Source organism: Teleopsis dalmanni, chromosome X, assembly GCF_002237135.1.
Source record: "Teleopsis dalmanni isolate 2A chromosome X, ASM223713v2, whole genome shotgun sequence".
In the NCBI taxonomy this organism is placed as follows: Eukaryota; Metazoa; Arthropoda; class Insecta; order Diptera; family Diopsidae; genus Teleopsis; species Teleopsis dalmanni.
Genome location: NC_051848.1, coordinates 6,424,997 through 6,441,326, shown reverse-complemented (window position 1 = coordinate 6,441,326; position 16,330 = coordinate 6,424,997). Strand labels below are relative to the sequence as shown.

Below are 16,330 nucleotides of genomic sequence, written 5' to 3'. Positions count from 1 at the left end.
AACTTATCATAACAATACATGTAGATTAAAACTTCATATTATTTGTACATAAATCAAGAGGATACAAAAGTATTTAAATAGAAATGATTCTTATTAATGTTTAATAAGTTATAAAATTGCAAATTTTGATATGTTTTAACATAGTCTTCATTTATCTTTATTATTAAACTTTCTTTTTCTTTTTTTTTTTTTTGAAAAATTATACTTTCTATGTACATTTATAAGATTTATTTGTGATTAAAAATCACAATGTTTTCGATAGATTTCTAAACTTCACATTTGTTTCTTTATATCTTATCTGTAAAAATGTATGACATATTCTTAATCTACGACATATTTGTTTTAAATTGATAATAATATAAAATATATACAGTATTGCAAATACTACAACGAAGAAAACATTATATATATAAATTAATATATTACATAATTATTTTATGATTTTAAATAAAAAAGTTTAAAAAAGCTTTAAGCTAACACATTTGAACGCTTTAGTCTGATATATTACTTATATTAAGTTATTTTGTTTTATTTTTATATTCTTCAAATGCAAATGGAAAAACTGCTTCCACTAAATATTTTAAACAAATGTAAATTTTTCAGATTCTATTAAAAAAATTTTTCTATATTTTAAATTGTTAATAGCATATAACAATTGCAAAGTGTTGTTATTAGTTGTTGTTTTAGCTTCATAAAGATCTTATATTTGAACGTAAATCAGTCATAATAAACAAATTTTCATTTTTAATCTAAAAATTTGTAATCAAGACAATATTTTATACATATCTGTTGATTGTGTATTCGAAACTTTGTAGCTTATTTTTAAATGCTCCTTGTAATCTGATAAAATATGAGATCATAAACGACATAAATAACTTCAATTGTTTGCTATTGTTTTTGTCAACTACAAAATGCTATAAAAACGGAAAATTTTAAAAACTTGATTTTGATTTTGAAACTTGATTACGAAATTATACTTCAGTTTTATATCTTTTTATTTATAAGATTTATAATTCTTTTTGTATAACCACACATATATGCTTTTCTTCCTTATTTAAAAATTTCCAAAAATTTACACATTTTAGACGTAAGCCTTATATTGTTTTATGATTTATAATTACTAATTTTTGTTGAAAATGATTTATAAACACGAGACTACTTACATTAAGATTCGTTGAAGAATATCTAGAAATATTAACAAAATAATTAATTCTTATGTATTCTTATGCATAAGTATTTTCCAAATTGAAAAAATAATTATATTTTTATTTTTTTTAAGTTCTATGTAAGTGTGCATATTAATTAAAAATATAATATTTATAAATATATTTATATTTAAGAAACATAAATATAAAGCTATGTTTATAGATAAACCCCTTTACACACATACATACATACGCCTATAAAATATAAACATACAGAATATAAAAACAAAATTGTTTATGCATAAATAAAATATTAATGAAAATGCTTTAATTTTAAATTTATCCAATAATAATATTTACAATAAAAACAAAGTTGCAGGTTTATGTAGTTTACATAATAGCATACAATAAAACTAGCCGTACTAGAATTAAAAATAATCTTTTTAAAGAAAAATCAATTTATACTTTTTAATTTATAAATAGTAGCATATATATTTTTTATTGGCAAAATTGTAAATTGACAAATAATATATTAAATGTAAAATTTCAGAAAACTAATTGTGCAGGCAACAATTTTCTACTTATATTTTATAATTTATATTTAAAAAATGTTAATCATTTGTAAAATATAATTTATTGCAAAAAATTTAAATATAACCTGGTAATAAATAATCAATGTAACCAAGTTTTGTTATTGTTTATTTAAGTTTTATTCAGTCATGATCATTTTTTAATATATATTAAGTTACCATATACCCACTATGAACATTTTAACAATTTAGTAATTTTTAAGTAAATAAAAAATACATCTAAACACATTGTAACATAAAAACATGAACACATAATAATTTTAACATTATAACAATATTATTACTTTACTTAATGTATATATACATTAGTATCATTATTTTTTTATTTTTGTATTATGTGTACTTTAATTAATTCTATAGATATATATAAAAATCTAATAGCTGCATTATTGTTATGCTTGCAATATTGTTCTTTGTATATAACACGAACTACATGACATATTTTCATAAGCCGTATATTTGTGATATGAATTAAATATATGTATATGGACTTAATATATAAGTTCAATATATAAATTGAATCGTTATGAATTCTTTATATATGTCAACAATATCACACGGTATGTGTATGCAAAATATTGTATGAAATAAGTAAAGTGAACCTTGTGTTTATTTTATACACAAAGACATTTCACAATTAAACATTATTATTATGTATTATTAAGCTATTGTTTTGATTAAGTATAGAAATATTATTTTATTTTCTATTTGTTAAAATGTCTTAAATCATATGTTTGATTACAATTTTTGCGTTGATATACAAAAACAATAATAGATATCTAAATAAAAAAAAAATTAAAACTTTAAATTTATTTTTCATAGTTCATATATGAATTGATTAACATTTTTATAATGACAGTAAAAATAGTTAATAATGTGACATATATCCTTTTTAATTTTTTTTTAATATTTGACATTATATTATTTTTTAATTAAATTCAATAATTTTTAATTATTCTAACCTCTACAAATAAAATATAATTAATTCATTTCATATCTTTTTCGTTTTTAAAATTTTTGTAATAAATTTGTTATAATTTCTTATTTAATTAATTTTTAAAATGTTTCATTTTAAATGTATTTTTTTTTTCATCTCTAATATATATTTTTAATTTGTAATTTTTGTTTGAAACTAACAAATATTTTTTCGATTTGTTTCATATTTATATATATGTTTATTAATTGTTTCATTGATTTTAATTTTTTTAAGATTGTATTCAATTTATTTCATTTAAATTTCTTCTTGATTATTATTATATTAAATTTAATATTATTTTAAAATTTCAAATTTATTTTATAGTTATTAAATTTATTTTAAAGTTGTTTATTTTGAATTATTTTTTTTAGTTTTATTTTATTTTTTTTTAAGTTTTATTTTATTTTTTTAGTTTTATTTTATTTTCTTTAGTTTTATTTTATTTTTATTTTTTAGTTTTAATTTATTTTAAAATTTGTTGTCAAAATACTTAATACCTAAAATACTTAACTTTCTAAATTCAAATAAAAATGTAATAAATTCTTATAACTGAAATCAAAAATATATATTTTATTAATTTTTATTATTTATTTATGTAATATAACTATTAAATCAGTTCATGTATGTATAGCTACATATATGTATAGTTATATATATGTATAGTCGTCTATATATATATAGTTATATATATGTATAGTTATATATATATATAATATAGTGGAAACTTTCGCATATATTAAAATCTTTCAGTTTACACTGTTACACGCACCCATAGTAAACTTTTAAAAATTATTAAGCATACAGAATTTTAAACAAATATGTAGTCGCATAGAATTATAAAAAATAAAGTATATATCTATATATATATATCCATATATATCTTAATATATGAATATTAAAATTATTTATTTATATTTTAAATTTGTGTTATAAAATAAAAACAAATATACACACATAAATATAAAAAATTAAATATATATGTATTAAAATATAATAAAAATTTTTAAAATATGAAACGACATATCTAAAAAATTTTAATAGATTTAGTGATGACTTTTTTAAACTTTTATTTATTTTTTTTTTGTTTTTATAAGCTTTTAAAATAAAATGTAGAATTATATTATAACACGCACAGAAAATTGTTATGCTTCCTTATTTTAATTTTATTTAATTGTTTTTTAAACACTTGATGTTCTTTATGATGTAAGCTTAATGTATAACACATTTATTAGTTAATACAATTTAATAAACAAGTATATATAATTATACATATAAATGAATATACAATATATTATAAAAATATTATGAATAACTATTATAAAAAATAATGCAATTATATATATTATTTTCTTAAAATACAAATTTTGTTTTATTTCATTTTTGAATTAAATTTTATCATTTAATCAATTCATATACTTTTTTAACGATTAGTTAAAAAACGTGAATATTAAAATTCAATCGAGTTGAAAATATTTGATAAACTTTTTGACATGTCAGCATATTTTTATATTATTTTGTTCATTTTTTCTTTATAAGATCCGTGCTAATAACGCTCAACAGTTACATATTCTTTGATGTTATTGTTAAATTGGAACCTTCCATACAGAGAATTCCAGACAGTCTTGAAACAGCTAGAAAAAAAATACAAAAAATTTATGTGTTGTTTAATGCTTAAATTAAATTATAGCTGAATTGAATTTTAGTCTGCGAAATTCATATTAATTTGTTCATATTAATTTTTTTTTTAAAACTGCATAATTTTTATAATTATAAATGTATTAAGTTTGAAAATACAAAAAAAAATATATAACTGTTTTGTTATATTATAATATTTAAAAGATATTTGTAATTTTTTAAAATTATATTTAATTTGTTTTTAGTTCACTTTGTTAGTTTTAATCCTTATAGGATTTTCATTCGAATTAAATATTTTCGGTTATTTACAAAAAAATAAATTTTTTTAAATGTTAAGATATTTATTATTTATTTATAATTTCTGTTTAAAAAATATTAAAATATTTGATTTTAAAAAATTTAATTTAAATTTTTTCTACAACTGTCGTACTTCATAGATGGCACTTAATTTTGTTAAAGCCTAAAGAATAAAGAATTATAGTCATTGAATACTGCCAATATTAAATAAATAAGTTTACATTATTTGGAGATATGTAGATCAACAAATATCGCATACTATCCAAAGTATTCGAGTTCACAATCATTATTCCATATGTTAATTGGTCAATAACTATTGGAGAAAGTAAGCAAAACTTTTTGTTAAGTATTTTTTGAATATGTTTTTATTCATATATATATATATTTATATATATTAATTTTTTAATTTATTTTGTTGTCAATTAATATGATGGTTCATTATATTTAATATTATTATTATTATTTATTTCAGTCTTATATATCTATACGTAGATTTTTATCGTTTTCTAGCTATAACAATTTATTATTGATTCTTAATTTAATTTTATTATTATTTTATATATTTCTTATACATTTTACTTTACTTTCCTAAAATTTATTTTATTTATTATAATATTTATGTTTTTAATTTTTTAAATTAAAAACATATGTGAGTTTTTAATTTTATCGCATATTGTTATCATATAATCATTTGTTAAACATAATTTTGTTTTTAATATTTTTAATGTATATTTACTAAATGTTTTTCGTTTTTAATAATAATAACATACATTTTTGCTACATTTTTTAACAAACTAATTTGTTTTATCTAACACTATATATGATAGCTATATAATATTTTAAGCACTTTTAGAATTTATTTTCTTAGAAAAAACAAAATTAAATATGTAAAATCTTAAATAAAATATATATATTAAATCATTTTAAAAAAAAATTTAATAAAATATGCAGGGAACAATTTTAAATTGTAACAAAATTGTTGTTCTTTCAGAAAATTGAATTTAGTTAAAAAATATTAAACATAACATATATAGTAATAATATTTTAATTTGATATAATTTTGAATTTTGAAATTTAAAATAATTTTAAAAAGTTTTAGATGTCAAAGTGTGTGAAAATTTATATAAACTTAAACTTAGTAGTTAACAAGTAAAAAAAAAATTGTTTAGAATTAGTTTTCTATGTATACTTCGCAATTTTTAAATGACATGTATATATGTATGAATACTACAAAAGCACTTTTAGTAAATACAATAATAAAAGAAATTATAAACTAATTACAAATAAAGTTTACGAAGAAGAACATTTATAAGACAAATTATTAAATAAAAATAGTAAAACTATTATTTCTAATATTTGAATTTGAAAAACAGTAACAATAAATAAAACATAATTGAATATATATAATATATATAAATATATAGCAACTACAAAATATGCAAATATATAATTTCGTAATATCATGCAAAAATATATGCCATCGTATATTGTTTATAATTTATAAAAAAAAAAAAGAATTCATAAGAAAATAAGTTCTCCAAAAAAACATTTCAATTTTTGAAAATTATATTAAATAGAAAAAATTGTGTTTTTTACTATATTGAAGCAAGCAACCAAACAAGGGATAAAACAGCAAACAAAAACAACACAAAAAACAATAAAAAACACTTCCAAGTCTATAAATGAAAATTTTTAATAATTCATATATACTTCAATTATAAGTGCTATAACTTTATTTATGCATTTTCTATAGAATTTTTTTTTGTTTTTTTTTTTCTTTATCAATATCGCTATCCATAAAATTTAATAATTTTTTTACTCGTTTCAAATCAATATCACATGCAAACAGTGGGTTTTGTAATATTTGAATGAATAAAATATAAATAATTTATTTACAATTTTAAAAATAATATTCATCAATGTATAAATTAAAAAAAATAAACCTCGTATTCCTTGTTAGGCAAATTTTTTTTCAACCGTTTTTATTTTTAATTTAATTATTTTTAATATATTAATTATTCAAATTTAAAATATGATGTCTTTCTGGCTGCTGTTTGTCAAACTCAGGAATATTGTAAAATCGCTTATTAATAAGCAAAATATTTACATGTTAACAATTAATTTCTTACAACAAACTGCTCTCATTCCCCCTCTGTCTCTGTCTCTCTGTCTCTCTCTCTCTCTCTCAATCTCACTGATTCATTTTCAAATTATTACTCAAAACACTATGTTTAAAAAATAAATAATATGCAAAATGTTTCCTAATAAACAAAATAACGAAATATATATATTATATACATATACAATAATTAATAAAAAGAAAATATTTTAAAAAACAACAAGAAATCATAGCACATGAGAACAATAAATATACATATTAAAATTATATATACAAAAGAAAAACATTTAAATTTATAATAGCATAGATACATAATTGTATAGATGCGTAGTTATATATATATATATATATATATATAAATACATATACATATATAATTGATTAACTGAAGTATACATGAATTTAGTAATTAAGTTAATTATATATAACTAAATATATATACAAAAATTAAAACAAAAAACTATTTTACATGAATTTGTATACGCGAAGCTAAGCACTTATATATACATAAATATGTATATCTCTAATAAATTTAAATATATTATATATGTATATAAAATTAAAAAAAAAAAATATTGTTAAATATATGCAAAATCACACAAAACTGACTATAGAAATTAAAATGGAATAAATTATAAATAAATTAAATGATTAAAAAAATTTAAATACCTTAAATGTGTAGTTAAAAAAAAGCAGTTAAATGGAAATAGTTATATTATTTACATATATAGTTACATATGAATAGGAAATAAAGCCTGTATTGATATATTATATTATGTCAACAAATTCCCTATATAAATAAAATAATAATTGTATACGAATATATACATAAAAAAAAATAATAAATAAACAAAAATAATTCACTGCAATATAATAAAATATACTAACTTCACTATAGAATATGCCCATATAGAGGCACTCCTTATACTAACAGACGATCCAAATAGAGCATAAAACATATGGAAATGTAGCTATACACGCATATATAAATATAAATACATATACATAAATATATATATATATATTTACATAAAAATATATATATTTATATAACAAATATATAAAGTAATTAGAAAAAATATGATCTATTAAATCAATATATAATATATAAAAAAGCAGAATAATTTGAAATATTAAAAAAAAGGTAACAATGTAATAAATAATAAAAAAAAATATTATAATTATGACTAAAAAAAAATAATTAATGTAAAAATATAAGAATTTTAGAAAAATGTAAAAGAAATAACCTTTTTTTTATTGAATTACCATCTTAAAAATCGAAACACATGGCGAAAATTAATGAATTCTTCCCAACATCTATCGTTAGTTAGATGTTGGGAAATATTTATTTTAACATATTATATAATTGAATTAGTTTGTAATATATACTATTGTAATAATACGTATAGGTTTATGTTATGCTGGCAGACCAAAAAGGCCACGCGTACACCATTAAGGTCCATTGCGATACTGAATCAGAGTCTTAATTTTTTTTAGCGATAGTGTGCATCGATTTCAATAGAAACCTCAGGTATGTGCTTCAGTCCAGTAAAACTGACAGCCCACAAGAATTTTTGTCGAGTTCTCCAGAGAGCCGGGCAGTTACACAGCCGATAGTACGTATAAGTTTTCCCAAGTAATATTTCAACGAAGGTGGTGATGAAAGGCAAAACAATGGACAGTGAAGTTTATTTGTCATTAAGGGTTCCAGAAGAAGATTAGGAGGTTCACTTTGGTTTTCAGATGATCACGTGTCGCAGGCTTAAAGTCAAAAGAAGTTTAAGATATTACTCTGGTATATGATTTTTTTTGTTAAATACATACATAGATAGTAGGTGTTGAAGGAAGAGTTTTACTCTGATCATCGTTATATAAAATTCGTAATGGACATGTTTTAACTTTTCTAGTTAAGACGTATAGAAATATAGAAAACAACTGACTGTAGCCGTGTAACCACTGCTTAAGAATTGAATGGTTAACCATTTAATAAAGGCAACGAATAACTCACACAACCAGTTTTCCAACAATACAACAAAGAGGGAAGTACAAATCACAAACAGGAAGAACTTACTTAACACGGCCAAAACATGAAGAAATTTCTCAGACTTGAAAAACTAGAAGGTTCAATTAAAAAAATTATTTATACATTATTATAAAATTAAATCTGTGCAACGTAAGTACTAGTAAAATAACTGTAAGCACATAGAACAAATATCGGGCACAACCACTTTAAGAATAATCACAACAGTGAGACCATGCAGTTTCGGCTATACAAAGACTATGGACTAAATCGAGCCAATAATCGCTAGGTCTTCTTTTAGATATACACTATCCAGCCAGCAACCAGATAAAGTTAAATAACTCTAGTAGTTTTTGAGGCAGGTTGCTCTTGTTACAGTAGTTCCTCGAAATCGCAGGCGCCTGATGGTATTGCAGAAATTGCTCTATTAGAAATTGTTTATGAACGGATTTAAAATTCTTTTAAAAAACTAACCTTATCTAATTATCTGGAACTAACAGGAATCTTTTTAAATTATAGTATATTTTTAATATATTAATTTAACTTCTTGACGGAGCAGAAAAGAGTATAAAACGCAATATTTCCATATTTGTAAAGTTTGTCTGTCCTCAGCAAGTGCTGGTGCATATATCGTACCATTTTAAAAGTTGTTATAATGTGAAGTACTTAACAACCAGCCATTTAGATAATTAAACGGCTATATGGATGGTACATGGTACTGGAAAAAATTATTCTCTTGCTGAGAAGATAAACTCATCGCTGAGATATCGATCCTTAATACGCTTTCGATATCAATCAATCTGAAAGAGTTGGTCGGGTCTACATCTCGAAGCTACCCGTCAATCATGACTACTAAGTGTCGTTCAACACACCCTAAAGGCATTTTGCAAGTGGATATCTGCAGGCTATCACAACAATATATGTCAAAAAGTTGAAAACTTAGCAACTGTAAATTATAAGAGCAATACAAATACCAGTAAAATTAATAAAATTAAACGAAAAACTACATCAAACATATTTAATTGACCAGTTGTAAGATATCTTAAATTGTCACGTTGGCTTATTTTTCAGCGAACTTTTTGTAATCTTAAATATTTTAGTTAAAACTAATAGCCATTCAATATTTTTTCTTGCATTTTTGTCTTTTATTTTTAATAAATCAAAAATAAATTTGCATTACAAAATTTTATAAAAAAGTTTTCAAATACAAGGAAGTGAGAACAACCGTAATATTTTAATAACATCGTCATAATAAAAATATAGAAAACTTTTCAATGGTGTTAACAGACTTTTCTAATTAATCAATTCTAATACGTATAGTAACATTCACTACTAAAATAAAATATTTAATTAAAATCTAATATACGTTTTTTAATCATAAGCCCAGTAATTTAAGTCGTTAATTTAACACATTCAAATTAATAATGTTTTTTTAAAAAACAATTACACTTATAAACTTGTATAAGTGTAAATATTTAATTATATTTTAATTTTTATATAAAATCATTTATATTACAAACATTTAAGTCTACTTCGTAGACCATTTTCAGTGTACAATAATAAATAAATAATAAATTACATATTCAAATACATGTAAATAAACATATAGACGACATATTTCCAAAACAAGAAACCAAATTGGTCTACGAAGTAGATCGCAATATATGTAATATAAATAATTTTTTATAAAAATTAAAATATAATTAAATATTTAATACAAATTTATAAGTGTAATTTTTATTTAAAAAAACATTTTTAATTTTTATATGTTAAATTAACGACCTAAGCCTAGTAAGAATTTTAAAAAACTTATCGAATATTAGTCGTAATAACAATTTATTATAAAAATCAAATATATAAAAATAAAGAAATTTTAGTCAATTTAAAAAATATGAAATTTTTTAGCGAATACTTTGACGGAAAACGCTTTGTTGAGCACGACTTGCTACAGCATTCGATTTTTTGGCAGCCTGTGGATCAGGAGTAAAGCAATTCCATAGACGCAAAGTTTCATCAGCTCCCGCACTAATGACAGTGCTGCCATCAGGTGACATAGCCAATTGCAATATACGTGCTGTATGACCAATTAGTTCAGTCTGCTTCACAAGAGAAGGATATTTCCAGATGGTCAACTGATTATTTGCAAAACCATGAGCAGAGATCAATTCCTTGTAATTACGTGACCACAGTAAAGCACAAACTTGAGATTGAGTATCAATAGAATGGGTGTTACTACCGTTGTTTATATTCCAAAACTTGATACAACGATCTGCTGTACCGCCGCCAGTGGCTAATACATTCTTTTGCCATGGACACCATGCTATTGCGCGTACAGCAGCCTGATGTTCATTAAGTGTATGTAAAACGTTTGTACCTGTGCCAACACCGCCACTAACAGCCGGCCAGACATTGACTAAATTGTCATTGCCACCACTAGCAAGATACTTATAATCTGTAGACCATTTCAAACCGCACACTTCCTGTGTATGTGAATTTAACGTACTAACCCTGTGATTACGTGCGCGTACATCGTGATGTATTATAGAACAATCGCGACTACCCGATGAAACCAGAAAAGAGTTCCAAGCCAATACACCAACACGTGCACTATGACCCTCCATAATGCGTAAACGTTTTCCTTTTGTACAATCCCATAACTCCACTACACCTGTAGTGTTGCCTATAGCTAATATCTGGCCTTCTTGAATCCAGGACAAAGAGCAAGCGTGATCGCCACCCTCGTACTCAACCAATTGCTCTATATTTCCAGTTCCGGCATTCCATAAATATACAGCACTACCGAGCGCTACAGTCACTATGTTATCAGAACTCCAGTCCATTAAATTTAAATCTAAAAGAATATAAAATTTCGTTAAAGTAAAAGAATTCATAAAAATTCATAAAATAAAATAATCTTAAAATAATCTTTTAATCTTATTTTAAATCAAGTAATGGTGGATTTTGTGGTCAGACACTATATACTTCTATAATTTTTCGGTTCATAGAAAATATCTTTTATTTGGTTTGAGAAAAGTGGTTCTAGAAGAACCCAGGTGGACTTAGTCCAACAGAGAAACTAAAATCGTACCCATGATGTTGAAGAGATGAAAATATTAAATCCCCAAAAAGGGAAGTGTTTGATTTCATCGAGATCTTTTAAAATTTTAGACTACAACTTTCTGTCCTGCGTGGATTAAAGCGACATGACAATTCCAGATTTTGTATATGGATATTTAAATGTTCTCTTTCCCTTTTTTAATGTGTTACTCTTAAAGTTTAGTAGGTAACCACAAGGCAAATAGAAAGTACTGCGATTTCATTTTTAGAGTATTCAGTTCATGCAAAACATATTAACTAATAGTTTGTAATAGATTTGATATTTTATTGCATTAAGAATAGTCAATGAAAATATTTTAACGAATTCTGAAGTCGAATGGTAACGCTGGCTGTTTTAAAATAGAAGTGAGATCGATTATCTTATTTTTATTATTATCACAAGAATGGACAACAGTACAACAGAGGTTATTAGAACTATTTTGCTGTTTCTGGAGATAGTTTCCTAAACTAACCACGGTACTTTAAAGCTATGCATAAACTTAACAATATTTCTTTGTATAAAATCCCAGAATTCATTTGGTTCAATGTCGTGGTGTATTAGACTCATATCTTGGCACCCATAGGATACGTGCAGAACAGTCAGGTGGAAATTTCACTCTGCGTTCCAGAGAAATTGCAAGTGTTGGTATTCATCTTTGAAAAGTGGCAGTTAACAAGAGTATGTCCAGTTAGGAACTAGTGGTTAAGATAATATTAACATATTTAAGATAGGCTTTATGGATTGTTTCTGATTTTTATGTTTCTTTTTTTACTGAAATTGATAAATATATTTTCATTGAATCTGTTTTTTTAATGCATTAATTAAAGTACTTTAATATGAATTCCATTAGAATTAGGCTGATTATAATTAGACTACAACTAAAATTAAATTATTATATTTGTAATAATTTAACAAAGTTGCGTTAAGATTTTTGAACGACATCAAGAATATTAATAGAGTGGTTTAATGAGTACGCATTTATACGGAATCTGAAATGATAATCAGTGGCAATTATGTATTAAAATATTAGATACTTAACACATGAAGTGTCTGTCTTTATAACACATAAGACCCTCACATAGAATATAGACGTCTTAGAGGTACATTTTACATTTTGGTACATCAAAATGTATAAAAAGTATTTTATTTATATTAAAAATGGGACTAAGCATCGTGTAACACTACTGAGCTTAACCTTGCCAAATTTGCTTAGTTATATTCAAAATAAGACATGTGTGAATGTATCTAGACATAGTATTGAAAAATAATTTGTGTAAAAAAGTATGTAAAGTAGTGTCAAAGATATTATAAAATAATAATAATAAAATATTGACTATAATAACTTAATATAATAAACAATAATATATACTCACAATAGTCATTGATAATATCAGGTGCATCCAATATACGATCCGAAGTTGAGGGAATATACCGTGTACCACTTTTACTCGAGTGTGGTGTATTTGTGGAAAATACAACCTTTAATGGATTTTGATGTGAATCTGGTGCACTTGGAGCCTTATTTTGATAACAAAGTATACGTGTTGACTTCAGATCGCCAATATTTAATGAATCGGCAATTAATTTTTGTCGTTCGAGTTTACTAGGAGAAATTTTGTTTTTGTCATTTTCGGTTTTGTCGCGTTCTTGTTCACGCTCCTTATTTAACTACATACACGAAGAAATATATTAAATTAAATTATTTATATAAGAGTAAATAATTTGAAAGTCATTATTTTGCACTCACCAGAAAATGTCCTATGTCAAAATTACTGGCACAACGATTCGGTATGAAACGATCACCACCGCTTGGTGTTTTACTAGGAGTTTTCTTGGGACGAGTGTCAGGATTTTTAACAGGTGTCTTCAAGTTTGGATTAAGATTTGAAATGCTGGTATTGTACAATACGGAAAGTACCGAACGCGAATTGTTAGCACTGGCGTTCAAGCTAAAACTAGAAACATCATGCTTCTTTTTCCAGCGCGGTGCTGGTCCACGACTTATTTCGCCATTCATTGAAAGCGCGCTATTAATTTCATTAACAAAATTAAATTGCGACATTTTAGTTACAAATTATATCTTTAATCATCCGTATTAATCAAAACAGAATGCGTCGTATGTTGTCGTTGGTAATGGCGGCCTTGCTGAATTTAATTTTTGCGCTTGATACTGTGCGAACAGTACTGACAATATAAGGACTACGAAAAATTAGCAGAGTTGCATGTGGCATAAAAATGTTAATGTCATTTATAAGTTAACCATACATATAAACTGCGTGAATGTATTTGTTAATAACTATTTTTATTTTTAGTGAGTCTTTAGTCTAGTACTAATATCTATTTCACACGTAAAAATAATTTCTAAATTTTGTGAAATATTTTTTCAAGTTTTTTTTTTTTAATATTTCAACTTTTCATAGAAAAATAATGATTATTAATTTAGTTTAAAACTATTTCTTGTATACCACATAAATACTTAACTTACATGTTAATTTTTAAGTATAAGATTAACAAATAATACACAAAAGCTATTATTACAACATGATAACATATATTGGAAATTACAAAAATTAATACGTTGTATGTAGATAAAAATGAAAAACATTTGAGAGTTATGTCTTTTAATATTGAATTTCAACTTCATTTTATACAAATCACAATTAAACCACAAATTTAGCTATTGTATTTTTGCATGGAATTTGATTTGACAATTTCAATCCAATTTTATAGAAAAGCGAGTCAATTGTGCAAAATTATGATTATGTGCAATATACAGATAAGCTATTATACAATGAATAGGCTTTGTAAATAAACAGTTTTTATGAATTTGTTATTTTAACAACTGCGTACCTATTTATATGCTTTCAATTTAAAACAGTTTTAAGAGTAGAAAAGTATACAACACAAAAAACATTTCATTTTTTATGTTGTATACAACTAACTATTGCACACTAATAATTTTTGTAATTTTCTCTGTAAAATGCAACACTTCACAATATTTCATTGCTTTTTGACACAGATTTTCTTTAGTTCATTCCGCAATGAGAATGTCAACAAAAACATTTAATAATACGGTCTTTGTTATAAATGCCAAAGACCGTAAAATTACGATAAACGCATTTGGACAATTAACGCATTTTTGTGGATCGTTGTGGTTTCAAAACAGCTGATTTATAACCCACAATTTGGTTTTCTTGTTATTTAACAAATTTTGTTCAGCCAAAGGAGCAGAATTATTAGAATCATCAATAAGAAGACATGAGTTATTATGGATTATTTGACGAAAATAGTAGGTGATAAACAAACAGAAACAAAACAAACAGAAAAACCAGTGACAAAAGCAGAAACAACTAATAAAAACTCTACAGAAGAACGTACAAAAGAATGGGGTTATGATTTGTATCCGGAACGCAAAAGCGAAGAGTACAAACCGAAATGGTCGAATGTATTGCTTGGTTTGGAGGGTCGCGAAAATATAGATAGGATAAAATGTGAAAAAAATGTGTATTGGTGTGCCAAAAACAGTCCGCTTGTTAAGTTAATGATGGGAGCACTACGTAGTTCAGGTTGTCCAATAGATTTGCGGCGGCACATATCCTGTGAAGTATGCGATAAATCAGTAACTGGTGGCTATGATCCTGTATTGAACCAAGTTGTTGTTTGTCAAAATATGGCGAAAGATAAAGGCATGGTACAAGGTGTGTTGACACACGAAATGATACATATGTTCGACTATTGTACGAATGACATGGACTTCAAAAACATAGACCACTTGGCGTGCACTGAAATACGTGCGGCCAATTTAGCACATTGTTCTTTCATGAGTGCTTTGGTGCAAGGTGAAACATCTGTATTTAATATCAAACAATCGCATCAGGTAAGTGTGTTCCATTACAAAAACAAAGTTTAAACATTTAAAATATGTTTTGACTTTATTTATAGAATTGCGTGAAATCGAAAGCAGTGCAGTCGGTATTAGCGGTGCGAAATGTAACCAAAGAGCAAGCACTAGAAGCAGTGGAACGTGTGTTCCCCAAATGCTATGCAGATTTAGAGCCCATTGGCAGGCGTATACGTAGAAACTCGCCTGATCAACATAGAGCATATTTAGAAGGTCCAATGTATGGTTACGATATTTATTAAAACATATTTTTAGTTAGGCATTTATTTTTTTCTTTTTTTGGGAAATATATGTGTTAGTTTGGTTTAAAAACTAATTATTTTTTTGTAACGTCTAATTATATCTACAGTTTAAGAATTTTTTAAAATAATACAAAGAAGTAGTATATGATATATACATAAATAATTCGTATAGAGTCATTTGAAATTATAAACAAAACATACGAAGTGTCTTACTAGAATGATAAGATGTCCTGGCTTCTGATATTTAGTAACTGGTCATACCAAGACGTAACTCGTGAAAAATTCCATTAAAATAGTTAAAGTTGAAG

At 24.1% G+C, this 16,330-nt stretch overlaps 2 protein-coding genes across 2 annotated transcripts; one reads left to right on the top strand and one right to left on the bottom strand.

Annotated features, from left to right (window-relative positions):
- Positions 1–10,610: 10,610 nt before the first annotated feature.
- Positions 10,611–14,249, bottom strand: LOC119687890 (cell division cycle protein 20 homolog). Its single transcript, XM_038102432.1, has 3 exons — positions 13,627–14,249; positions 13,253–13,547; positions 10,611–11,633 (listed from the first exon to the last, which is right to left on the bottom strand). Exons 1-3 carry the CDS (start codon positions 13,939–13,941, stop codon positions 10,684–10,686), a joined length of 1,560 nt encoding a protein of 519 aa, XP_037958360.1. The 5' UTR covers positions 13,942–14,249; the 3' UTR covers positions 10,611–10,683.
- Positions 14,250–14,937: 688 nt separating this feature from the next.
- On the top strand, positions 14,938–16,042 carry LOC119687889 (mitochondrial inner membrane protease ATP23 homolog). The gene is made up of 2 exons (XM_038102431.1): positions 14,938–15,756; positions 15,822–16,042. The coding sequence occupies exons 1-2, from the start codon at positions 15,148–15,150 to the stop codon at positions 16,020–16,022; spliced, it is 810 nt and encodes a 269-aa protein (XP_037958359.1). The 5' UTR covers positions 14,938–15,147; the 3' UTR covers positions 16,023–16,042.
- The last annotated feature ends 288 nt before the right edge of the window (positions 16,043–16,330 follow it).

What these genes read in the sequence shown, in the direction of transcription:
- LOC119687890 (XM_038102432.1), bottom strand. Translation starts at nt 13,941, where the DNA reads ATGTCGCAATTTAATTTTGTTAATGAAATTAATAGCGCGCTTTCAATG. An exon ending in TTGACATAGGACATTTTCTG is followed by an intron (nt 13,548 to 13,626) that starts GTGAGTGCAAAA and finishes TCGTGTATGTAG; the next exon opens with TTAAATAAGGAGCGTGAACA. An exon ending in TGATATTATCAATGACTATT is followed by an intron (nt 11,634 to 13,252) that starts GTGAGTATATAT and finishes ATATTCTTTTAG; the next exon opens with ATTTAAATTTAATGGACTGG.
- LOC119687889 (XM_038102431.1), top strand. Translation starts at nt 15,148, where the DNA reads ATGGATTATTTGACGAAAATAGTAGGTGATAAACAAACAGAAACAAAA. An exon ending in ATATCAAACAATCGCATCAG is followed by an intron (nt 15,757 to 15,821) that starts GTAAGTGTGTTC and finishes CTTTATTTATAG; the next exon opens with AATTGCGTGAAATCGAAAGC.